Source organism: Myotis yumanensis, unplaced genomic scaffold (genome assembly GCF_028538775.1).
Source record: "Myotis yumanensis isolate MYYU_CA2020_CCGP unplaced genomic scaffold, mMyoYum1.0.hap1 SCAF_15, whole genome shotgun sequence".
NCBI classification, from domain to species: domain Eukaryota; kingdom Metazoa; phylum Chordata; class Mammalia; order Chiroptera; family Vespertilionidae; genus Myotis; species Myotis yumanensis.
In genome coordinates, this window is record NW_027223766.1 from 43,607,246 (window position 1) to 43,634,035 (window position 26,790).

At 45.7% G+C, this 26,790-nt stretch overlaps 1 protein-coding gene across 1 annotated transcript; it reads right to left on the minus strand.

Annotated features, from left to right (window-relative positions):
* Nucleotides 1-406: 406 nt before the first annotated feature.
* Nucleotides 407-26,662, minus strand: POP1 (POP1 homolog, ribonuclease P/MRP subunit). The gene is made up of 16 exons (XM_070392229.1): nucleotides 26,582-26,662; nucleotides 23,991-24,134; nucleotides 23,635-23,802; nucleotides 22,422-22,597; nucleotides 20,529-20,777; nucleotides 19,114-19,201; nucleotides 18,483-18,670; nucleotides 17,327-17,583; nucleotides 17,112-17,205; nucleotides 14,135-14,246; nucleotides 13,166-13,285; nucleotides 7,969-8,084; nucleotides 5,696-5,887; nucleotides 5,256-5,410; nucleotides 2,275-2,613; nucleotides 407-1,203 (listed from the first exon to the last, which is right to left on the minus strand). The coding sequence occupies exons 2-16, from the start codon at nucleotides 24,130-24,132 to the stop codon at nucleotides 546-548; spliced, it is 3,054 nt and encodes a 1,017-aa protein (XP_070248330.1). The 5' UTR covers nucleotides 24,133-24,134; nucleotides 26,582-26,662; the 3' UTR covers nucleotides 407-545.
* Nucleotides 26,663-26,790: the final 128 nt, after the last annotated feature.

Genomic DNA, 26,790 nt, shown 5'->3' on the forward strand with positions numbered 1-26,790 from the left:
AACACATCCTCCACGGCGTCCTCCTTCGGGGAGCCAGGGTGAGGCACGCTGATCACAGCGCGGACTCGAACCCGGCCAGACGGGGTGCAGCACCTCACGGCAGAGGCCAGATGTTGGTAGCCTTTGCCTCTCCTGCAACAATCAAATCATCAAACCACCACCCTGCCTACCACACGGCGACAAGGTTACTAAACAGACCCGACAGGCCTTGGTTTCCCATGAAAAAGGGGGCGAGGAAACATAAAGCTTCTAATGGTTTCCTGCAAGAATGACACAGACCAAGAAATCGTAATAGAAATATGTGCCGCATATTCCAAGGCCCTACAGCAGGGACAGAGGAGGATGGAAATCAGTGAGGTGACTGGAATGACGTAAACATCTCATCCATCTCATCCACGTGCATAATGCATCTTTTTTTTTATTATTCTCGTTTCCAAGCAGTTTCACATGACATTTCAAAACAGAAGACGGCTCAAACCAAACTTTCCAGCTGTGGGACCAGGCAGACGGGACCGTCTGTCCCCTGCAAGGACGCACGCCCGCCTTCACACCTCCACCGCGACCCTCGCGAGCCGGTACTGCGGGGAGGCGGGAGGCCGCAGCAGCACCAGGCCCCTCTCGGCGGCGGCCTGGCCAGCCAGCATGTCCAGCAGGCCCGTCAAGCTAACGAAGCCCAGGGCTTCCCCACCGCCGACAGCCATGGAGAAGTCTCCCTGGGTGACGAAGCCCAGGAGGACTCTGGAGCAGTGAGCCGTCACGTCAGGGAGCGGGCCTGGCCACAGGCCCAGGGTCGGAGCCGGGGGCCCTGCTGCAGGGTCCCCCTCTGCCAGGCCCCCCGACGCAGCACGCCCGAGGTGCCGCCTCTTCTCACGGGTCTGCCTCTCCCTCTGTTTCCGGATCTGGCTCTTGAACGGGTCACTGTGCTTGGGTTCCTGGGGCCCGCAGTACAGCCGATCCCGGCGGAGCTGCAGGAGGTCCTCTTGGGCTGGGACACAGATCATGGCGTGCGGCTCGGGACTGCCCTTCCCGGGCAGGGACAGGCTGACCCACACCAGGGCCCTGGGGAAGCGGGCCAGGAGGGACCGGTGGGCCTCTGCGGTCAGTTCTTGCTGCCCCCTGCTGGGAGCTCGCCGGGCCACTGCCCGACTGTCTCCAGAACTGGGCCGGCACCAGGCTGACAGCTGCTTCAGCGATGCTCTACTCCTACACGTTTGAGGGTATTTTGTTCAAGGAGAAAATATACAATTAGAAGATTAGGCATAGCGAGAGTTAATTTTTATACTCTGTGGGAAAGGATCAAAACTCCATTAATGTTTTTAAGAAATTAAAAATTAACATTAATGCCTTTTTGTATTCCTATTTTACTTTTTATGTGTCTACTGTTGAAGACAGAGAAAAATAAGACAGTGGGGTAGAATCTAAGGCTGTAATCACAGTGAGAGGATTAAGGTGGAACTGATATTTTGATTAAAAAGAAACTCTAAGGGCCCTAGCCGGTTTGGCTGTGGATAGAGTGTCAGCCTGCGGACTGAAGGGTCCCGGTTCAATTCCGGTCAAGGGCACATGCCCGGGTTGTGGGCTCAATCCCCAGTAGGGGGCATGCAGGAGGCAGCCAATCAATGATTCTCTCTCACCATTGATGTTTCTATCTCTCTCTCCTTCTCCCTTCCTCTCTGAAATCAATTAAAAATATTTTTTAAAAAAAGAATTCTAAAAAAGTTACATGGGAAAAAAGTATAAGGCAAGAGGGGTGAGTGCTTCTTATAAAAATCAGACCAATAAATAAATAAATAAATATCCGAATAAAGGGTAACTGATAAGCAAAATCTAATGCCTGCAGCAGGACTGAGTAGAACACGTTATCGTCTATGATATGACAATATCACAATGAATCGGTACCTAATCGGCCACAAATTCCGATCATCCAAAAGGAATGACAAGAAATCAAATTCAGTGATTTAAAGCAAACAGTGCTCGCTCGGAGTTTGCAGGGGTCGTAACCTCACATACGCTCGTGAAAGTACTGCTTTGCGAGCAGACTAACTGAAACATGTTGGTAGAAAAAAACTCTTGGTCTGGGTCTATGGATGGTAATTTTTCAAATCAGTTCGTAAGTTAGCGTCTAATGTAATGTGGCCATTTCCATGGGGTCTCTCTGAGTCCAAAACTTCACTTGGTCCTTGCATCAAGGAACAGTGGTTACGTTTACACCTGTAGCCTGGTTGGCATTAAAAGAGATGACCTAGAACATATCTGGAAGTTGTGTGCACTCACCTGAGAACGCAGAGGAGCTGGCCACGGGCATCCTGGCCTGGTACCTGCTCAGTCCCGGCCTGGGCTGGACACTCTGTGTCCATCGCTCCCTCGGGCTCACTGGAGTCGTGCAGGGCTGTGCCCCCTGCACCAGACCCCTGAGCAGCTTGTCCAGGCGTGGGAGCACAGGGCGCCTGGTCTCTCGAGTCGCTCTCCCCACCAGTCGGGGAGGAAGTTCCGGACAGTTCCTCTTGGGCCCGGACTCTCGATTCCCAGTCTCGCGTTAACTGCTCCCAGGGCAGGCAGAACGGCGCCAGAGTGCCCAGCTTAACGTAGTTGGGCCGTTTTGCAGGAGGGCGTCTAATGAAAACCGAAGAGGAGAGCCAATTCTGAATAATTTAGGATGGGGGCGATTAAAATAACTACAGCCACTGTACTATATCTCTATTTAAGAAAACAAACATAGAAAAGAAAGTTTTCTAAGAAATATAATCTATATATATAAACGCCTAAGCAACCATTACAACTGAACAACCGGCAGACCGTTCGCTATGATGTGCACTGACCGCCAGGGGGCAGACGCTCAAAGCAAGAGCTGCCCCCTGGTGGTCAGTGCGCTCCCACAGCCAACCTCCCGCGGCCCCTCCCCCCTGCCAGCTGGCAGCCTCCCGTGACCCCTACCCCCAGCCAGCCAACCTCCCCGTGACCCCTACCCCCAGCCAGCCGGCCCCCCAATAGGCCTTGATTTCCGGCCAGGCCGAGGGACCCCACCTGTGCATGAATTTGTGCACCGGGCCTCTAGTAAAGATTAATAACCAACTGCACTAGCCATGTTTTTCTGTTTCCTCTGGTTCTTATTTTAATAGATGAGTCCACCAAGTAGCCCCCTGTGGCCACTGCACAGCCCCAGGGAGTGCCGTTCCCAGAGACCGCAAGGGCGCGTCCTGGAGCCGTGCAATGACGCCCGTGCGTGTGGATGGGCTCCCGGCTCTCAGGGCACAAGGGTGGCGGTGAGGCTTTTCTCTCACTCTTGACCCCCAGTGACCAGCTGCCCTCCAAAGACAGCCTCAAAGTCAGCTTCTCACACATCCTTCCAGAGATCACCATGTGCACAGAGCAGATACGTACATACTTTCACTTTTACCCATGTTTACACAATGGTGGCACACCACATTGTCTTTTTCTGCTTAACTCTACTGTTTTCACTTAACAAAATACCTTGGAGATCATTTCACCGGTACATCAAGAGATCCCCATTCTTTTTGTAAAAAGATAGTCCTCTATTGCAGGACAGTTTGCTTATTTTCAAGCTTTTGCTTCTACAAACAGAGCTGCAATGAATGACCTTGAACATGTTGCACAAGGACAAGTGTATCCACAGGATACATTCCTGGGTGTGGAGGTGCAGAGTATTTTTACCATCGGCAATTTTTTTTAAAAAATTGATTTTAGAGAGAGGAAAGGAGAAGGAGAGAGGGATAGAAACATCAATGATGAGAGGGAATCACTGACCCACTGCCTCCTGCACACCACCCACCAAGGATTGTGCCTACAACCCAGGCATGTGCCCTGGCTGGGAATCGAACCTTAACCTCCTGGTTCATGACTTGACGCTCAACCACTGAGCCATGCTGGCCGGGCAGCATTTGCAATTTTTTTTTTTTTTTTAATATATTTTATTGATTTTTTACAGAGAGAAAGGGAGAGAGATAGAGAGTTAGAAACATCGATGAGAGAGAAACATCGATCAGCTGCCTCCTGCACATCTCCTACTGGGGATGTGCCCGCAACCCAGGTACATGCCCTTGACCGGAATCGAACCTGGGACCTTTCAGTCTGCAGGCCGACACTCTATCCACTGAGCCAAACCGGTTTCGGCAGCATTTGCAATTTTGACATATTTCCAAATTGCCCTCCACAGGGTGACACCAACGGACCTTTCCAGCGATGTCTGAGTGAGGGGGAAGCTCTGAGAAGCACCACAAGCTGGTGAGAGCAGGGTCTGCTCTGGCTCTCACTGACCCCAGCAGGTAGGGAGCAGCCGGTCTCTGTGGTGGCAGCCGTGAACAGGAAAGCACAGTCGTGCAGCCCACGGTCACGGAACAACATTCAATCATTCACTCCCTCCTCAGTCAAAAAGTAACAGGCAGTAAGGCCCACTGTGCGCCAGGTGCTGGCTAGATACCGGGGATGCCACAGTGTGCTTCCGGGAGCCTGCAGGGAGCCGGAACCACAGGGTCCTGGTGCTGGCCCGGACTTCACAGGACAAAGGAAATCAAGCCCCTTCCTGCCCACTCCCCCCGGTGAGAAAAGATGTCTAGATGGATAGATCCTAAAATGTAAAGACAGTGCCTATCTCTGTGAATGAAATACTCCAGTGTAGCCCTAACCGGTTTGGCTCAGTGGATAGAGCGTCGGCCTGCAGACTGAAAGGTCCCAGGTTCGATTCCAGTCAAGGGCATGTACCTTGGTTGCGGGCACATGCCCAGTAGGGGTTGTGGAGGAGGCAGCTGATCGATATTTCTCCCTCATCGATGTTTCTAACTCTCTATCCCTCTCCCTTCCTCTCTGTAAAAAATCAATAAAATATATTTTAAAAAAATACTCCAGTGTATAAAGTATTTTTTTTATGTTTTCGCAGTTTCACTGAAATTTCAGATGTATTATCTCTATAATCAGTTATAAAAAACTCAATTTCTGTTTTGAGGGGGGCAGGGCTGGGAGTGGGAACTCATGTCCACAGTGTAGGTGGCCACCACCATCCACGTAAGCAAAAGACCACGGAAAGGGTTCACGCTCTGGATGGGCCTAGACACACCCGACATGAGACAGTCTCCTGACTTACTTGTGTCTCGGTAATGCTGAACTCAAGGGAAAGCCTACGAAAACTCCACATTATATAGTAAGAGTTACCGAAGCCACTGCCAACGTTATGGGCCAATGTGAGTAGGCACTTCTCTTCCTCTGAAGGCACTCCCAACCTTGAGAAGGCAGCTTCTCACCTTTTGTACTTTTCAAGAAGATTCTTGGCTTGTTCTTCAGCAAAGAGAATGCCAGCAGAGCAGTCTGGGAAATCCCCCGGGATGGAAGGCGACCTTTTATACTGGGAATGCACCATAGTCTCTTTTAATCCTCCCACCCGTGCACCTCGATAGATCTGAAAGAAATGTGTATGTTAAAATAAATAATTAAAAATTTAAACTATCAGGCCACTCTTAAAACCGCAAATATTCACAGTATGTCAGCACAACTCTTATTAATAACACCCAGGCTCCAGGGACCTTATGAAGTATCTTGTATCAGGAATTTAGCTCAGAGGGCAGAAAAATAGCACTCAGTTTCTAAGGTGTGCGTCATGTCTGCAACATTCTCAGCCCTGGGTACTGATTAGGGATGGACTTTAAATGTCGCAACTCTTGGTCGGAATAAAAAAGCCACTTACAAACGGAATCCAGAAAGCCATGCCCCAGGCCTTGGGAAGCAGCACATCCCAGCCACTTCCCCAGCCTTGGCGGCCGTCGCCGGTCACTCTTCCCGGCTGGTGAATCAAAAGCAGAGGGATCTTGGACTCGCGGGGACCTAAAACCAGCTGTGACCCGGGCACCAGCAATTCACTCCTCTTCCGGTTTAAGTCCTACAGTGGGAGACAATCATTCAAGACAAACAACCCTAGTCTTCTGGGAGATGCTACTGGGTCTCCCTGTAAGTAGCTTTAGGAAGTTACCTGCCCTTTTAAAACGCAAGAAAAAAACATACATGTGAGCTATTTTAAGCACAAAGTAGTCCCTCCTACGACGATTTTCCTTTATATAATGTTTCGGTAGAAATGGCAAATTACCTTAAATATGGGCAAGAATATACTAGAGGATTCAAAGTTATAAAATACACATGCATGCCACTAATTTCTTATCTCAGGGTTAATCTTATATTTTGATACTCTGTCCCTACATGTACTTTGGTTAAGATTTGTCATGAAGTGAAAAAAAAAAAAAAAAGGCACAATTAACAACTTCTCCCTTGAGAAAATTTCTCACCCAGTCTTAAGGATTCAAAATAGAAGGTGCCCCCCCCCCCCCAAAACAGTAAAATAGGAGGTGCTGCAAATTATTTGTCAAGTAGACTGCAGGGAGTAGCTAAAATTCTTCCAGACTTTTCTTGCCAGCTGTTCAAAGAGATGAACGGGTAGGGAGAGGCCTCCCACTCACTCATCTGAGAAACTATCCGAGGGCGGCCTCCACGCTACATCTAACTGCCGCCCCAGGATGCCCTCACGCCAGGACCAGATCCCGAGTCTCCTTCTTCACTTTTCTCTCTCTCCTTCCTGAGTTTCCTCTACCATCTACCTGTTGGTAATTCCAAAAATCTCTCTCTTTCACCCCGACTTTGGCTCCTGGGATCAAAACCTCTCTCCTGAAAGTCCCGAGGCCCCTCCAACTCAATTATCCAAGATCAAACTCGTCCTTCCCACTGCATTCGCTCCCGCCATCTGATGCCACGATGCTCACAGTTCGTTCCCTCATTCATTCACCCGTGCCAACATTTACTGGTCATTTACTCTTTCATTCGAATATGCCCTGAGCACCTGCCATGTGCCGAGCGCTTTCCCAGGACTCGGGATACAGCTGGGACGGGTCAGGCCTGGCTCTGGCTCTTAGCTGAGCTCCCAAACCCAAACCAGACCGTCTCCTCCTTTCTCACCACCCACCTTCCAATGAACCACTGAGTCTTGCCAATTTTACCCTCCAGATGAATACACATTTGTGGCCCTGCACTCCAGGGCACGGCCACAAATCAGGCCCCCATCGTGCCCTACGTTAGGGGCTCTTTCCAGGGTCTCTTTTAAGGCCATCCAATCACAAGCCTTCTCTCCGGCCCCTCCACCCACATCCCCACCCCTAGTCTCCTCCACCCTCCACTGTGCTGCTGGAGAGAAATGTCACCTTGTCACGGCCCAGCTCAAAACCTTCCATGGTGCCCTGTCTTCGGTCCAGATCCCGGAAGTGCCCCCAGGTCTTCTATGCTCTGGTCCTTATTCCCTCTTCAGTTTCATCTCTGAGTCCAAGCTACTGATCTATTTGAAGATTCCTGAACACACGGTCCTGAACCAGGCCTGGGCACCTGCTCATTCTCACTTCCAGCAGCCTCGGCCCCCGGCCCCCAAAGGTCTGGTTGATTCTAACAGCCCACCTGAGGGTCAGCTCAAACACCAGCCCCTCCGTCCAGGACGCTTCCCCTGATTTCTATAGTCTGGGCTTAGCCTCCCTTCTTTGGGCTTCCTTTGTGGCCTGTACTTCTTTGAGTGTATCTAACAGTCAGCTCCCCCATCACCTGATACAATACCTATAGGAGCACAGTCACTGGGTAATTAAAGACCAGAGAACAAATAAAGCAACAAAGACAGAGAACACTTAATGGGGGAGGAAAAAAAAAAAACACAATAAAAGAAAGACATGTATTTAAATCCTAAGATTATCATTTCAAGAAAAACTCTTTGTGTTAACTTTTTCTAGGGATTCTTCTTCTTTAAGAACAGAAAATAAACAAACAAAAAAACAACCAAAGTATTTATCATAAGTAAGGGACCAGTAAATTGTCTGAAAATAAAAGGAAGTCTATGGGACTCTACAGAGTACAAAGCAACCTTTACGTTCTCTCGAGTGACGAACTTCAACCTGTCTCCATGACTTTACCAACAACCCTTACACCATTAGTTACCTGATCCGACATTTTATTCTCTGTGACACTCTTACAGATAGCTTGGCTCCAAATAAAGCTATGCGCACACTCCACGGGCACACCCTCCAGACGCAGCTGTCTAACTTCCTCATTATCTGAGAGGGAAAAGAAAGAGCCTTCAAACCACATCCTCGAGGTCAGTGAAGTCAAAGTCTAAACGTGGCCCATTGTTACAAGAAAATATCTGACAGGCACTTACTTCTCTAGAAGAATACACTTGACTAGAAATTATTCTTACAGTTGGTTTCATCATCTGTGAAGTAGCAAAGGCTCCTACACTTATTTTTTGAACATTTATGTTTAGTGGAGAAGATAGAAATATCACATACAATTGCCTTTAAATACCCGCCTAATTCCACAGTTAGGATGATCGAAGCATATGAACCACTGCAGAGGCAAACGATAGTACGCAATGACAGCACAAGTCATGTTCTTTTTTTTAAATACATTTTTATTGCTTTCAGAGAGGAAGGGAGAGGAAGAGACAGAACATCAATGAGAGAATCATTGATCGGCTGCCTCCTGCATGCCCCCCACTGGGGATTGAGCCCGCAACCCAGGCATGTGCCCTGACCAGGAATGGAACGTGACCTCCCGGTTCATAGGTCGATGCTCAAGCAATGTTCCGACTGCTGTCTTCCGGGCTCTTTGTTACTCCTGGCCCATGCCGCAACCCAGGCATGACCAAAATCAAACCTGGGACCCTTCAGTCCGCAGGCTGACGCTCTATCCACTGAGCCAAATCAGCTAGGGCTCCATTGCTTTTTAGAGAGAGTGTAGGAGGGGGTAGAGGAGGGAGAGAGAGAGAGAGAGAGAGAGAGATGTGGGAGAGACACATCAACTGACTACCTCCCCCACAAGCCCTGACTGGGACTGGGGATCGAACCTACAACCCAGGTACATGCCCTTGAAAGGAAATCGAACTGTTGAGCCACACTGGCCAGGGCTAACTTCAGTTCTGAATTGTCTTTCTAAATGATACATTACATGTGTTAATAACATCAGGATAATGCAACCTCTTTAAAAAGCTGACTTCTTGCCCTGGCCGGTTGCTCAGTGGTTAGAGCACTGGTCCACATACCAAAGGGTCCAGGGTACAATTCCCGGTCAAGGACACGTACCTGGGTTGCAATTTCAATCCCCTACCCGTGTCAGTGCTCACACAGGAGGCTACCAATTGATGTGTCTCTCTCACAGCAACACTTCTCTCTCTCTGTCTCTACTCGCCTCCACTCTTTTTCCCTTCCACTCTCTCTAGAAATCAATGGGAAAAATATCCTTAGGTGAGGATTAACAAAAAAAAATGTTTACTTCTCTTTTTTTCCTTTTTATTGAATTTATCGGGATGACACTGGTTAACAAAATTATGCAGGTTTCAGGGGGCACAATTATACAACACCTCCTCTGCACACTGTATTGTGTGTTCACCACCTCAATTCCAGTCTCCATTCATCACCATTTTACCTGCTCCACCCTCCTCCGCCTCCTCCTACCCCTCTCCCCGCCCTGGCAATCACCACACTGTTGTCCATGTTCCCGAGTTTTTTTTTTCTCTTTTTCTTTCTTTTATGCTCAATCCCCCCACTACCACCCCTGCCCCCTTTCTAAAAACTGTCAGCCTGCTCTCTAGGACTGTCTCCATTTTGCTCGTTAGTTCATTTTGTTCATTAAATTCTACATCTGAGTGAAATCACATGGTACTTGTCTTTTTCTGACTGGCTTACTTCACTTAGCATAATAATCTCCAGGTCCATCCATGCTGTCACGAAGGGTAAGATTTCTTACAAAGGGTAAGATTTCTTTCCTTTTTTTACAGCTGAGGAGTATTCTGTCATGTAAATGTAACACAACTTTCTTATCCACTCAGCTACTAGACACCCGGGCTGCTTCCAGATCTTGGCTCTTGTAAATAACGCTGCAAGCACATAGGGGTGCATATATTCTTTCAAATTAGTGTTTCGGGTTTCTTCAGATACTTTCCCAGAAGTGGTTCGCTGGGTCGTGAGGCAGTTCCATTTTGTAGTTTTTGCAGTAACTCCACACTGCTGTCCACACTGGCTGCACCAATCTGCAGTCCCACCAATAGTGCACGAAGGCTTCCTTTTCTCCACATCCTCGCCAACTCTTGTTTGTTGATTTATTGATGACAGCCATTCTGATAGGGGTGAGGTGAGGTGAGGTCTCCCCATTTTGTCTGCCTCTTTGTGTTCATATTAGATAGATCTACTGTGACTCCCAGTCTTCGGGGGGAGTCCTGATGTAGTAGGTGTCCTGTGGGACCCAGTGGTGCAGCCTCCTTGGTCACCTGAGCTGGGTGCTCCAGGAATGTCCCTCGAATGGGTTATGTGGGCCCTCCTGTTGTAATTGAGTCTTGACTGCTACTGGCCCGTTCGTGCACGGGATCGACCCTCAGGCTGCCCGACTGTGAGTCTCAACCCCAACCATGGCCTGCAAGCTGCTGTGCACGGGCTGACCACACGAAGCGAATTTGCCTCAGTGGGGCTTGTTGTCTGCGATAGCTCCCTTTAGGTGTGGTGCTTGTAACCCTGCTCTCATGTTGTCTGAAGCTGGTCACTGGGTGCATTGGTTCTGGGCTTCCTGGGAGGGACTCTCTGCTGCAGGCCCAAATCAGACGCTACCCGTGACTTTCCCTGAGCAACCTGTTTGGAGCTGTAAGTGATCCACAACGTGTGGCTGCCAGTGTGGGGCCTGGGTGTGCGTGGGAAGGACCAAGCTGTGCACCAAGGCAGGCTTTTACCATCACCAGGCCCCTGGTCAGGTTAGCAGAAGTCCCAAGACACCCCAAGAACCCCCTCTACCCGCTGGCTGCCTGTGAGACTCAAGCACTGAAAGGGCCTCTGGCTATACTCCTCAGCAGGGCATAAGCTCCACAGAGTGGGGCAGGAGGGAGCCCAGAGGGGGTGGCTGTTGCTTTCCCCAGGCTGATTCCACAGAAGGAAGAAGGCACCTGGAGTGTGGGAGATGGACTCAGCATAGGGACCTGGCGGCTCTCCCTTCAGCTCCCTCCCCAGAGCCACAAACTCCAGTCTTTCCTCATGCACCTCTAGCCCTCCACCCTCCCTCCCCTAGAGCACAGGGTGAGTGGCTACAAACAAAAGTCTGTGTGTTGGCCCTTTAAGAGGGTGCCTGTATCTCTACAGGACTCCCATCTCTTTCTGGCGGACAACAACCCCGTTACTTTTCATAGGCAGATGTTACGTGGGCGCCTCTTCCGGGCCCTGTTGCTGTGGGCTGGGGAGCCCGGCAGGGGGTTTAGACCCCATGCTTCTCAGGGAGAACCCCCGCAGCTGAGATATCCCTCTGGAACCTTTGCCGTTGCCCTGGGAGTGGGGTCGGCCCTTTCTGCTTCTCTGCCCTTCCTACCAGTCTCGATGTGGCTTCTCCTGTGAATAACTTGGTTATAAGACTTCTTTTCGGCTAGTCTTCAGCTGGTTATTCAGGATGATTCTTCTATGTTTAGCTGTAATTCCAGTTTGGTCCTGGGAGGAGGTGAGTATAGCTTCTACCTACTCTGCTGCCATCCTGGCTCTCTCAAAAGTTTACTTCTTTATCTAGATCACATGCCAATCAATACTTATTCAAAGAAATTACTTAAAATCGGTTTTAATGAAAGTCCACAATGACTAACAAAAGGATAAGCTTTTATAATAGAAATTAAATGTTTGAGAAACTTTCATTTTCTTTGAACGGATTCATCCTATATAATAATCCTATATAATAAAGGCCTAATATGCTAAGTGTCCGGTCAACTGGTCGACTGTTCAACCAATCAAAATATAATATGCTAATGAATGCTAAGGCTGCTCAACTGGTCGCTATGATGTGCACTGACCACCAGAAGGCAGTCGACCAGTTGACCAGTCACTATGACATGCACTGACCACCAGGGGGCAGACGCTCCAACTGGTAGGTTAGCTTGCTGCTGGGGTCCTGCTGATCAGGACTGAGGGAGACGGGCCAGACATGCCCTGGAGCCCTCCCGTGGTCCCTCCCCAGCAGGCCAATCTCCTGCGTCCCTCCCCGGCCCCAATCATGCACCGGTGGGGTCCCTCAGCCTGGCTTTCGCCCTCTTGCAATCCGGGACCCCAGAGAGCTGGTTTCGGCCTGATCCCACAGGCCAGGCCGAGGGACCCCACTGGTGCACAAATTCATGCACCGGCCCCTAGTATTAATATAAAAGCCTTAGAAAGCATTTTAATATAAAACTGCCTTATTTTAAAAAGAATTTGAGGAAGCAAGAGAAATCGAGTAGAATTAAATTACAGCTTTAAGGCTATTATGGGAGTCACCATTTAATGGTGTGGCTGACGCTCAGTTTTCATGGCTGCACCAGAGCATAGTGCTACTGAAAAAGAAAAGAAAGAAGCAACACCTCATTGATTAAAGTCTGAGACTCCATAATTAACTAACTTACCGATATATCTTCAAACTCCTCTCATTCAATCCATCTTTCACGTGACCTTCTGATAGAATCATTTACTAAGCCCTTAATAAGCTAGCTAACTATGCATGGAGGTTAAAAAAAATTATAGTCATTATAACACACACTTATATTTTTCTCCAAAAATTCACAAGGTAATTTTAATGATTCTTCCAAAAAAAACCATACTTAAATGACAGCAAATACAATAAGACATTATCACAACTGCTGCATGTCCCAGATCAGACTAAAATTTCAGCCAGTCCTACACACCCTCCTATGCCACTCCAGCCAAACAACTCCCTCGGGCCACCCTACTGAGTCTAAACCAAGACATCTTACCTTCCAGCACCTGGGATGGCCTTGCCAGGATTCGAACCTGGATCATCTGTTTGGTCAGACAGAGGCTTCCAATGAGCACAAGACCAGCTGCAGGTGCACATCCCTTCCTCATATGAAAATTCTGAAATGCCAGGCATTTTCAGAGAACCCATTTGACAGAAAGACAGGTTTTACTAGATACTAGCAATGAAATGAACATAAGGATCAGGCTGTGTTACACAGCTAAACGATACTCCCACACACACCTCCTGTGATCATAACCACCTTCAAAGTAGCCAAGTAAAGATCACCCTCATTTCCTAGAGGTGAAGTTACTGCACAGGTGTCACTAACAGAACTGGGACTAGACTGCTCAAAACAGTAAGAAAACCAGGAATGTTTCAAGAACTTTACCTTGGCATTTTTCTGGATTGGGCAAAACTTTGGACCTCTTTTGAGGCAAATTTATTCGAGGATCCCCAACTGTCAGTCCCAGAATAGTACCTGCTGGAATTTCTGCTGGTGATGTTATTCCTTGAGCAATAAACAAACAATAAAATGCAAGTTTAAAAAGAGGCATTCACAGTGTATACATATTTGCTTGTATTTTTCAAATTTTTCTAATAAAACTTTCATCTTGGGCTATTTTATTTGAAAACATGTATTTCCATGGTGGCCGGTAAAGCTAAATGGTTAGAACATCAGCCCTCCCACTGAAGGGTCCCCGGTTTGATTTCAGGTCAAGGGCATGTACCTGGGTTGCAGGTGTGATCACTAGCCCTTTTTGTGCACATGCAGGAGGCAACCAGTCCATGTGTCTCTCTCACATCGATGTTTCTCTCTCTCTCTCTCTCTCTCTCTCCCTCCCTCCCTTCTACTCTCTCTCTAAAAATCAATGGAAAAAAATATCTTCAAGTGAGGATGAACAACAACAAAAAACATATTTTTCCTTTTTTTCCCCATTGATACTTTTAGAGAATAAATTAACATTCATAAAGAGAAACTTTCTCTTTATGAAAAACATTCATTTAACATTATAGATATTTTACAAATGTAAACATTGTTTCTTTCATTGATGACTATAGTAGCTTTACACATAAAAGCACTCATGTCCACTTAAGAATCAATTTCAGTTTAGTGCCTGGTATATGCACTGACTGTAATATCAGAATGCCAGCTATTTAGAACACTAACATCTCATGTGTTTGTTGTTTCATAAGCAAACTCAAATAGTGTTTTCCCTATTCACTCTCTGACTTGCTTTCTCGCTATATTACAACAAAGAATGGAAGTTAAAAAGCACCACCACGCGTAGGCAGCCTTCCCACCCACGTCCCACAGCCCCCTCCGTTCCCAGCACAGCCCAGCATCCCCTGCGCATACCTCCCAACAAGTCAAACACGGCCTCTTGTCTGTGGTGGAGGGAAACCGAGTCAGGATTCTTACAGGTTTCAGTCCACCAACGGTGCGGAGTGTTCTCCGTGTCCTCTCCCTCCTGAAAAACAGCAACTCCTGGTTACCAGACAAATAACGAACCAGACATTATAATCGTGTTAGGGTTGGGCTATTGACCCCCTCCACTTTTTTCTGCATGTGGGAATGAACGTTTTAAGGGAAGAACCAGCGGAACTGTCACTGTTTTTCACACGTAATTAGCACCAGGCTAACTATCCTTCTAATTAGAGGCAAGAATAGAGTACTACACTTCTGTCAAGATTTCACATAATGCTCGGCCAGTGTGGCTCAGTGGTTGAGTGTCGACCTACGAGCCAGGAGGTCACGGTTTGATTCCCGGTCAGGGCACAGGCCCGGGTTACAGGCTCAATCCCCAGTGGGGGACGTGCAGGAGGCAGCCGACTGATGATTCTCTCTCATCGCTGATGTTTCTCTCTCTCCTTCTCCCTTCCTCTCTGAAATCAATAAAAATATTTTTTTTAAAAAGGATTTCAGTTCCTTCTCTCTCTTTCTCCGTCATCAAGGTGCGTTCGCTTCTCCTTCACCATGTCTTCCCACAGACTTTCAGGACCAAGAGGTTCCTGGCCAAGAAACAAAAGCAGACTCGGCCCACCCCCAATGGATTCGGATGAAAATGGGAAATAAAATCAGGTACAGCTTGAAGGGGAGACATTGGAGAAGAACCAAACTGGGCCTAGGAGGAATCACACATGAGAGATGACTCACACATTTCTGCTGTATCCAGGTTGCCTACACCTTTAAATGATTGAAAAGACCACTACTGTCTGGACAGTTGGGACATTTTATTTTATTTTATTTTATTTTTTAATATATTTTATTGATTTTTTTACAGAGAGGAAAGGAGAGAGATAGAGAGTCAGAAACATCGATGAGAGAGAAACATCGATCAGCTGCCTCCTGCACATCTCCCACTGGGGATGTGCCTGCAACCCAGGTACATGCCCTTGGCCGGAATCGAACCTGGGACCCTTCAGTCCGCAGGCCGACGCTCTATCCACTGAGCCAAACCGGTTTCGGCCAGTTGGGACATTTTAATTGGAAAATTAATGGACTCATGATTTTGCTCTGTTAATTTTTATTTCTGCAATAGTAGGTTGGTTCAGTAATAAATGTGTGAGACCTTTAAAAAAAAAAGATTTCACATACTAAGAAAAACACACATGGCTTTCAGAGAGATTGAGCCACTTCACACTGAGGCCTCTGTGCACAGTGCCTGGAAGAGCTCCTTGCTCCTCTCCCTCTATTGCCAACTTCATCACCAGCAATTTAAGCAATAAAACCTTCCTCACCAAGGAAAAACCAAACCTATACCTTTTGAAGAAATCTTTAGCCAAAGCCCACATGACGACTATCGTACACCTAGAGATTTCAAATAAGACTCGCAAGTATTTTACTTACATTTCTTCCTGACAGATCCAGGAATCTGAGCAAGGTTTTAAAAAGCACTTCGAGTATCACGTGCAAGCCAAGAAAGAATACCTATACTGAATAAAGTAGGATGTGCTCCTAGATTCAAAAGCACCTGTAACATGTGCCAGGTCTCTCACAAATACTCAGGCAGCGTCACTTAGTGGTTTCAAGTACAGGCCCTGGAAACAAACTTCTAGGTACAAATCCTTGCTCTGCAACTCAATTAGCAGGCACTGTGCTAAGCACTGGGGACAGAGCAAAGAACAGAACGACCCTGCCCTTGCCGCCACGCTATATAAATACACAAACAGAGGTCGCCATACAAACGGAGGAAATGTGCACGATACAATGTAATTCACTGCAGGGATATCATTTACCCTGAGGGGTCGGGAGAGGATTCTGTAGGGAAATGAGACGGATGTTGAGACCTGAAGAATGAGGAAGTTTAGCCAAGCAGAGTGGTGGAGGTGGAATGTTCAAGCAAGTGAAAAAAAAGCAGGTGCAAAGGCTCTCGGGGAGATGGCATCTCCAGGAGAACAGAGGCCAGGGCGGCTGAGGTGCAGAGTTGAGAGACGAAGCAGAAAGGCACAGGTTACACAGTCACATTCCGGGCTTTGGATTTTATCGCAGACACGATTCAAGAGACCAGGCAGGAATAGGAGTGGTTGAGGCTGGTGGGGAAGCAGTGGAGAGAGAGAGAGAAGTAGCCTTTCTCTTTTAAAGTATTTTTCTTCTAAAAGCCCGAACACTGCTCGGCTCTGTCATCGTACCCGACCATGTCAAGTCTGTGAGAGGCACAGGGGCTGAAAGGCGCAGGGCACTGACACAGCAAGACAAACGTGAGCCCGGAGCGTCTGACTGCTCATCTGGTCTCCGCTCTGGACCTGTGCGGTCCCCATGCCACAGAGTTACCGGAATGTAATTTCTAGCTCATTAATATTCAATAAAGGTGGAAATGCAGCTCCTTAGTCCCACTGGCCGCGATTCAAGAGCTCAATGCGACACGTGGCCAGTGCTACCACCCTGGACAGCACAGAGCACGGCGCCCTCGCAGGAAGGCCTACTAGACAGTGCTGCACGAGACACTTGCCTCTCAGCGGCCACAGAACCCTAAAACTCACCCCAGAAAATACGCGCCACACAAGCACAAACAAAAAAATGGCCGTACACTCGGGGGGCTTTAAGGGCTCTGTTGCCTGTTTATGGAGCAGAAGGTAAGGCCCTCTGCAAACTCACAAGCTGCAAGAATAACTCGTCCTTAAATCAGAACAAGTCGGTTCACTTATCACACTCACTTAGATTTGTTCATCCAGGAGAAGTAAGAGATGACAAAGTCCTTGATCATAAGCGTACGGAGAGAAATAAACACTTATAGGTCAGGGCCCAAAATGTTACCAAACTGTATGTGAAGTGTCACAGGTGTGCGAGGAAAGACATGACTGGAACGTATCATTACAGTCACGGTGAATCTTACCGTGTGGACAGCAGCAGCTTGCAGGGCCTCGGTGAGGATGGCATGGGAGAGGGGACCGATCAGGCGGAACCTGTTGATCTCCATCGTCAAATCACTAAAACGAGAGAGAAAAAGTCTGAAAAGGGAAACTTCCACGACAAATACGACAGCTGTGGCCACAGGCAGAAACAGAGGAAGCCTTCAAAGCAAACGTTCTGAGCGAATGCCACCTGTACCTGATCACGATGCCTGTGGTGGAGGAGCTCCAAGAACGCGGTTCATGTGCAGCTCTAGTTCCGTCCCCCATAAATTTTTTAACCGGTTTAGTGTTTTCTCCATCGTCCTTCCGTTTTCTTTTCTTGCCAATTTTCTCATCGGGCAGTTTCGCTGGGCTTTTTTCTTGGGCCGGTGCCAGAAGGGGGTCAGGGATGCAGGTAGTTGATTCGACCGGTTCTATACACTGGCACGCTGCTTTTATTTCCTCCAAAATATCCTAAGGACATACGTAAACATTTTACTTTTAAAGTTTAAAATGTAAATACATTACAGATTTAATGTGGTTTAGTCTATTTTTTTCCCCTCCCTTTAAAAATTTACATTTTTATTCCTTCGCAAATTAAACTAAATTCATCATTATCAAAATGGTGTTTGGGTTCTTCTGAGTAGTGCATGGCACTTGGAACAAAAAAAAAAAAGATTATGTCAAAGATTAATGAAAACAACACGACTGCTCTGACCAAATATTTAAAAATGAGTTTAAGCCCCAACTGATGTGGCTCAGTTGGTTGGAGCATCATCCTGTACAACAAAAGGTAGCGGGTTTGATTCCTGGTCAGGGCACATGCCCAAGTTACAGGTTCGATCCTGGTCAGAGTGTGTGCAGGAGGCAACTGATCAATGTTTCTCTCTCACATCAATGTTTCTCTCTCTCACACACACAAAAATTATTACAAAAAAAAAAAATGAGTTTAAGGAGAAAATTTACCATCTACCACATAAAAGCAGTGAGTATGCTAAAAAAGAGAAAGAGAGAGACTAACTAAGCTAAATGCAGTGTTAAAAATCTTCAGAACTAATCAAAACAACTTCTCATCAAATAGGCTTTACCTAGCACCTAGCCACCAGGGAACCAATTCATGGTGGAAGTATTCATCCAAAGGCAACATTTCAAGCCATTTGCTTAATAAGGTTGGTTTTCATCTCTACTTATGGCTTACTAAAAAAGTGAGGGGTCCAAATTTGCTTCATGTAATATACATGCAACTTTCTTCCCTACATTCAAATACCAAGCTACCAGCCAAACTTCTACGCCACTTAAATGTCTATGGTATTATTTTCCAACAGTCAAGAATGCAGGGACGAGTGACGGGAAGACAAACTCAGGGGTAGTACCTGTTTAAGCGTTGGGTGAAGCCAGATCCACAACTGCCTGCTCTCAGAGGTGTCCCCAGGGGTCCTCTCCGGCTTCCAAATGAATGAAACAGGCCCCAGCATGCCTCGGGGGTACTGATGTGCCCGGTAAAGCAGGAGACTTCCCTGGCGCTTTCCAGACAAGCAGTGAACTGCTGCAAAAGTCAACCCTGACAGAAACGAAAACAAAATCCCATTGTTTCAAGTGTTGAGACTGCAGTAGTATTTCCCGACAGCTAGACTATTATTGATTGTCTCTCTCCGGGTCGGGGTGCAAAGTCTAGGCTCTGATCACTGCTTGGATCAAAGTGGCACACAGTAAGTTCTCCATAAATATTTTATGGAATGAGTGGTTTAATGAGTTTTCCGTTTCTGCCTACCTAAACTCACTCCATCAGTATAATGACCTTCTCACTTTACACTTGACAAGGTCAGAACTGATTTAAAAGCCACCCTAAGCTTCCCTTTAATTAACATACTCAATGGAGAACAAAAACTCTCTCATGCATTTTTATATATGTTTAAACTACCGAACACTTACAGCACTGACACTTCTGCATGAAAGAAAGAAATAACCAGACCAATATAGGACTCAGATTTGAAACAAGTTTACCTGTGTCTATGCTACACATTGGAGAAAGTGCCTTTAGTATTTCTTCCTCTTTGCCCTTCAACTCCAAACAACAGTAGTAGGATAAATCCTGCAGAGAGAGAGAGAGATCATTAAAAACGTAGCCATTTACACGGGGAAATTGCAAGAAGCCAAAAGTCACATGAGAAAAACTCCCAGAGTCCAAGACACAGAACAGATTGCTATGTAAAGCTATCATTTCACAAGTCAAAATCTGAAACCTGTCTGCTCCTGTTACATCAGCAAATATTCTTATACCAATTTGAATCAAAATAAAAATGAATTTCCATTTAAATATGTTATAGTCTCCTTTTTATAAAAAACAAAATCTGTGTTATATCCCAAAAAGACGAGGTCTAAGCAGAATGTAAAAACTGCTGCCTCTAAGTAAAGACTTATTCTTTCCTGAAATCTACGTTAGAAATGAGAGTCATGATGCTCCAAATAATTTATACCATATTTCTCCCATGCTCATTCTTGACTATAATATAGATTCAAATTGATACAAGGTACAAGGGAAAATGAGAGTAATGAGAGTAAGACCTTACCAATTAAATAAGATAAAGACAGATCAAACTGAGCTAGTAAAATCAATATGCTAAAGAACTATAACAACAGTGTATAGTCAATAAAGCGTTTCCAAGCGCCAAGGGCTGGGCTAACTCCTTACACGGACTGTCATTTAATCTTCCCGACACCTGATGACCCAGGTGCTATTTGTTATCTGATTTCACAAATGAGGGCACTGGGACAGAGACTGTTACTGAACAAAGCCACATAACCAGAAAGTGGAGAAGGCGGCGTCCACGACAGGCTCCCACTGAATCCTAAACATCTGGAACAGCGTTCGAACACTGCTCACGGTCCATTGATGGTCCTCAGATACCTGTTACTGATCAATGACTACTTACTGAACCAAGGCTGAATACATCTCGGACACGACCAACAAAACCCCGCATGATCGCTAGAACTGACCTCACCCTCATGTTAGCCTTGCTCTGACTCTCTTCATTCTTGTCGGGTGGAATTTAGTTCAATTCTTCCCTGCTACCTGGCTTCCTTCTGCCTCCCTCTCCCTCCCACTTTCTCATTCCTTAGAACTCTGCTCAAACAACACTTCCATGGGGAAGCTTTCTTGGTCACCTGTTACGCATGCCCATGGTGTTCTATGTATCCCTTACAACTGCATATTTGGCTAATTGTTTGATTAATGTCAGTCTCCTCCAATACCTTTACTCTTCGTCTCCAGCATCTAGCAAAGTGCCTGGTGCTCAGTAATCATTTTTAAAATAAATAATCTCAGAGATAGGGCTTTGGCATTACCACGAACTGTTCTAAATGTCTCTGTCAGAAATGGTCTAAACAAATATAAAAGAAAAACCAACTGGGAAGCAGACCTGAAGGAGGCAACGGTGTGTCATGGCTCGATAGCAGGCGCGGTGGCTCTTGACTGTTGGCCTCTCGCCGAGGCAGTAGCCCCACTGCTTGACCATGTGAAACCGTTTGGCGTGCCAGATGTGCGTTTCTAACCATCTGTTCTTCTTCTGCCTACGGTTAAATTCCAGCATCCGGTTGATGTGACATCTTCGAGCTTTATGGCACTTGTTTTTTGAATGTTCTTTCTTCTGATGCACTGCTTTCTCTGCCTGTAGTTTCAAGAAGAGAAGCAGAACCAGTGTGCGACCATTTCAAAACAAAGTTAAGTGTTAGGAACTCAAAGTTAAACTAACTTTAGATTAAGTGGAGCACATTAGTTTGCTTAAATGTTTAACTTGGTGACTTCCCCAATGGAAGCTGAGATGGGGGCAATGGAAGGAGTGCAGATTTTAGAGGTGGTCAAACCTAAGGAAGCACATCCTGTCACTTACTAATTGGGCAAGCTTCATGGAGTACGAAGATTAGACCAGTTATAACATGTTCAACACAGTAACTCAAGTTTTCCGTGGCTGTTAAGAGTGTATTAGAGAGCAACAGGGAATACACCCTATACTAGCTTTTTGTTGCTATTTTTTTTTATTGTTTTTTAACCTCTAAAATTATAGCTAAATCTGAAATTTAGAACCAAAAACACAAAAGTGAGGAAAACTACACATTGCATATCAGTTAGGTACTGACAGGTAAATGCTAAATGTTATCACTGGGAAACAGACTTCACATTAAGTCTAGAAACTACAAAATTCCTGTGTAGTTTTTACTATTTTTTTAAAAATATATTTTATTGATTTTTTTACAGAGAGAAAGGGAGAGGGATAGAGAGTTAGAAACATCGATGAGAGAGAAACATCGATTCAGCTGCCTCCTGCACACCCCCTACTGGGGATGTGTCCCCAACCAAGGTACATGCCCTTGACGGGAATCGAACCTGGGACCCTTCAGTCTGCAGGCCAATGCTCTATCCACTGAGCCAAACCCATTAGGGCTTTTTTTTTTTTTTTTTTAAGTTTTTACATTAATCTCTTCCATAGCCAAGCTAAACTTCTGTGGAAAAAACTCTCCATTAGTTTGTGGGCCCCTTACAAATAAGGACTTGACCTTGATGAACTCTAACCCGACAACCAACATGGTACTGGTACATAGAAGGTACATTATAAAGAAATTCTGAATCAACTAATAAAGACATGGGTAGCTTAGACAATCTCAGAAAGTCCAAGCCAAAAACAATTAGACTTGAAAAAAATTTAAATTCAAGCCCAATTTTTCAACATTGAAAAAGTCAAAAGGCAAGTGCTAGGCAATGATGCTACCTTTTTCTTTTTTTTTAACCTTCCAACTCTTAAGCCCAAAATGCAGAGCTAAAATTGCTTATCTGGTAAGGAGGTCAGTATTATATTTTAAATATGACAGGGAAATGTCAACTTTTTAACGCCATTAAAAGAAAGGGGTTCCATGCCCGGCTGGCAGGGCTCAGTGGTTGAGCATCGACCTATAAACTAGGAGGTCATGGGTTCAATTCCCGGGTGGCGGGCTCAATCCCCAGTACGGGGCATGCAGGAGGCAGCCAATCAATGATTCTCATCATTGATGTCTCTCTCTCTCTTCTCTCTCTCTGAAAAATCAATGAAAATATTTTTTAAAAGGGTGGGTTCCAACTGTTATATTTAAAAGCAGCTGTAATGTACAACTATTTGGTAAATGATAAGGAGGTGGGAGGGGGATAAATCATGAAAACAAAATATGCAAAGTCAGCCTGTTGTTTTTGGTTTTCATTTTAACAAATTCTATTAGGTTAACACTTCCCATTTTCTCTTAGGAACTACTAACCTAAACATTACACCAAGTAAACCGTATACCTCTTTCTGAGCAATCTCCTGCAGCCGTCTTGGAAGGCGTTTGACGTTGTGGCTCATGGCTCTTCGCCTCATGTGCCGTGGCAGAGTCTGGAAAACCAGTGAATTTGAAGACTTCTGAGTCACTGCTTTCAACATAGCGCTGATTTCAGCAGCTCGGGCCTGAGCAAAAGTAGACGCTGTCGAAGCAAAGAGGACTGTCATTAAAAACTAGCCTTGAATCAACACTGTCCTGCTACATTTCAGAAGAAAAAAAGACTTGAAGTACATGAGCTTATGATTCACTCACCACCCCAACCCCTGATTAGTGGTTATTTCTGTATTATAAGATTGTGAAACTATTCTTCAACTTTTGTTTTTTCAAGTTTTCTACAAGAATTCGGCGCCACTTTCTCATTAAAAAAAAAAAAGTTTAAAGACAAGATTACAAAAAAAAGCTTTTTAAGACAGCGAACCCCATAGAATACAATAACAAACATTTTTAAGTATAATGATCACACAAGAAAACAAAAAAATGTTCAATCCCAGCTTTTGGTACCAAAAACAAACAAAACAAAACAAATCAAAGAAAAAACAAAATTTTAACAATGGTTTTGACTCCAAGGATTTTTCCTTAACATTTTCTTCTTTTTTCAAATATGTGACCATACTATTATTAGTTTCCTTTATTGAAAAATACTTTTTTTTTTTTTGAAGAGTAAATAGAGTGCTAGGGAAAGTTAAGTGAATTCCTCCAAGAAGGTATACAGAGAAACCAGAAGCACCCGTAAGGTACGTACAAGAAGTATGGGCCATGTGGTAGGGGTAAGAGTAGTGGGGCGACGAGGGATGAGCTGGCAAGGACCTGGAGAAGGGGATTTAAAGATCTGGGTTGCCTTGAAAGTGCATTAAATTTGGTTTCATCTTTGGAGAATGCCATGCCGAGGGGTGTAAATAGCATTTCCTATTTTAAGAGAGAGTGGGGAAAAGATTTTAAGACAAAGTGGAACAGTTCACAAATAAAGGCTTTTAAGAAGAGAGGTAAGGAAAAGGAGAGGAACTGAAGAAGGGAGAGCAATCAGACCCAAATCCAAAGGGAAGGGAGAAAAGCTTGGAGTAGGAGGAGGAGAAAGAGAGGGGAGGCAGGGCCAAGACATAGCCAGGGCGTTCGAAATCTGGCTGCATTAGCAACAAAGCTCACAGTGCAACCAAACCTCACTTCTTTACAAATACCTACCTGTTATGTACTTTGGAATCTCCTGAGATGTGCCCTCAGGACCGGCTTTCCATCCTCCCTTCTTTCTAAACATTACTTTGGAGGAAGATTGCTCATTCACATCAGGCCTAGGTGGTGGATAGTGGGCCATTTTGGCTTGCTGCTGTCGTGAAGTTCCAGAAGAAGGATCTAATATATTAAAAAAAAAGAAAGAAAGAAATATGTCACTCTTATCAGGAATAAGGATTACAGTGGAGAATATCTGTTGGGGTGAACTGAAATTTTCCCCCACTCTGCACATGCCCACAAATGACCCCCAAAGTACCCAAAGCAATTTGCTCCAAATGGGAGTGGAGAGAGCACTGTGTGTATCTCACCTAGTTTTTGAGCTCGGAAAGGTTTCCCACCTCCATTAAGGTGCTTTTCACCTCTATCAGGCACAAAGCCAGAGGATAAAGTCACATTGGTGGGCTGGTTTCTCATCTTCTTAGCATGCTTTCTTTCTTTTGCATTAGACATTTCTGGAAATAAAGTAATAAATTAATACAGGGAAAGGGAACATCCATTCAAAAATAAATATAATAAATATTCATAACTCAGTATACAATAAATCTTTCTTATAGGTGGATTAATATAAAAATGTCATCGTGGTATTTATTTACTACAGAAATTCATAACCAGGACAATCTCTAGAGGAGCCATAAATGGTATTAACACCAAAAACCTGATCAATAGAAAAAAAATGTTTTATTGTTGGAAGAGACTATATTAGTACATTCCAGTTTGCACTTTCAAATAATGAAATCATAAACCTATGTTGACACTGCAAAAAGTCTGTTGAAAGAATGAAAAATGAGGTAGGAGATAACATCCCTATGCCATGATAAAATTAAATTAACTAAAACATGCAATAAAAATTCTGAGGTGGCCCTGGATGGTGTGGTTCAGTTGTTTGGGCATTTCCCTGTACCCAAAGGTTGATGGTTCGATTTCTGGTCAGAGCACATGCCTGGGTTTCAGCTCGATCCCCAGTCGGGAATATGCAGGAGGCAGCTGATCGATTATTTCACTCTCACATCAATGCAGCTGTCTCTCCTTTCCTCTCTCTCCAAAATCAATAAAAACATAAAAATAAGTAAATAAAATTTTAAAATCTTTTCAAGAAAATTCTTAGGTGAACATAAGCCACTTGAATCAATGAAATATAGAACACACTGTTCTGATATAATCTCTACAAAAACTGAACATAAATTATTGATGTTTTCATTTCTACTACTGAGATGAGGCCAGAGGCACCTTTAATTTGTAACAGCTAAAAAATTTCCATTTGAAGGGCGAAAAATAAAGGACAAAAACCTAGTGGAGCCTGATGGATTTACTCAGTAATTCTCAAACTTGACATCCACCCCCCTTTTTTCTTCAATAGTTTCAAATACCTGTTTTCTATTTTTTTAAAAATATATTTTATTGATTTTTCACAGAGAGGAAGGGAGAGAGATAGAGAGTCAGAAACATCGATGAGAGAGAAACATCGATCAGCTGCCTCCTGCACATCTCCTACTGGGGATGTGCCCGCAACCCAGGTACATGCCCTTGACTGGAATCGAACCCGGAACCCTTCAGTCCGCAGGCTGACGCTCTATCCACTGAGCCAAACCGGTTTCAGCTTGTTTTCTATTTTGAAATGAAATTCACTCATAGCATAACCTACCAGTTATAACCTATAACTTTTGCCAACACATGCCCTACAACATGTGCTCTAACTGTAAAGAAAAATATTTTAATATGTATTCCAATATTTCACAACTGTACCAGATGACATTATGAAACAACGAAAAAGCTCTGAAAGTTCTTGAGCCAGAAGTAGAAAAGCCAAAACCTTAGCAGTACGTAGGACAAGATGAGGGGGAGTAAACAGGACTTTCTTATATTGCATTTTAGAAGCCGGACAGGACTGGGATCTTGCCTGTCTTTTTCACTACTGCACCTCCAGCACCTAGCAGGGTGCCTTGCACAAAGTAGGGGCTCACTATCTATTTGTTGATTGCATCCGTGCACGCATACATGAAAGAGGGAAGCGTGCTACAATGCACTATAAACGGAATGAAAACATATTCAGCCAACTATCACCCCTTCTGACACCGCATGTCTGAGTACCTGCCAAGAAAACAGCCCTGGGGCCATGCGCTGCATCAAGATCATTATCTGCCTTTTTATTATTATTATTATGAAATATCTATCCACTGAGCCAAACCAGCTAGGGCACTACCTGCCTTTCTGAAACCAGATCCCAGCCCCTGTAAGAGAAAGCAACATGGGAGGGGCTGGCAGGTCGAAAACGCCCAGCTCTCCCGTCACCTGGGAGTGACCCATCTTGCTGCTTTAGGGCAGCGATTTTCCACCCGTGTGCCGCGAGGACTTCTAAAACATACAATACTTGACTCCGTAGTCAGGGGCACTGACCTCTTTTCCCTTAGATGGTCAATAAAAAATGACAACTGCCAGCACAATAGCTGCCTGGTCTGAATGAATCAAAATCATACCTATTTTCGTCAGACCAGCAAAAACAAAAAATTATATGTGTGTGTGCGCGTGCGCGCGCGCGCGCTGTGGAATTTTAGTAATTAGTTCGTGTGTGCCAGGAGATGAAAAAGGTTGAAAAAGGCTGCTTTCGGGTGTAAGGAGAGGGGGTACAAGCCTGTTCCCAGAAAGGGCTCCGCCTAGTGTGACCATGCAGCAAAATGACAGACTCAGGGAGCTCCGGGCAGGGGAAAGGTGGTGCAGCCGGCAAGACAGGCCCGGAGCTGGCAGCAGGGGAAGAGGAGGAAAGGGGAGGTCGGCCGGGTCTGGGGGTGGGGGGCGCAGTGCGCTGGTGCCAGGCGAGGGATCCCCCTCTCCCCCCCCCCCCCCCCCCGCCCTGCCCCTACACACACTGTCCCCTAGAGACCACCAGCCCCTCACGACCCACCTGCCAGACGATCCGAGGCAGAAAACTAGGGCTTCCCAGGTCAGAATGACAAGGTTCTGCTGCGGTCCCCTCCGAAACGACATGCGCGGCGAGCGAGCTGGAGGGCGCATGCGCCGTGCGGCGGCTGCCTCCACGTGGCCCGGGGCCGCGCAGAGACTACAACTCCCAGAAGGCCGTGCGAACCCGCCGGGGCGGAGCGTTTCTGCAGG

What these genes read in the sequence shown, in the direction of transcription:
- POP1 (XM_070392229.1), bottom strand. Translation starts at nt 24,132, where the DNA reads ATGTCTAATGCAAAAGAAAGAAAGCATGCTAAGAAGATGAGAAACCAG. An exon ending in TTTCCGAGCTCAAAAACTAG is followed by an intron (nt 23,803 to 23,990) that starts GTGAGATACACA and finishes TTAATATATTAG; the next exon opens with ATCCTTCTTCTGGAACTTCA. An exon ending in CTTCTTGAAAAGTACAAAAG is followed by an intron (nt 2,614 to 5,255) that starts GTGAGAAGCTGC and finishes GGTTTTCATTAG; the next exon opens with ACGCCCTCCTGCAAAACGGC.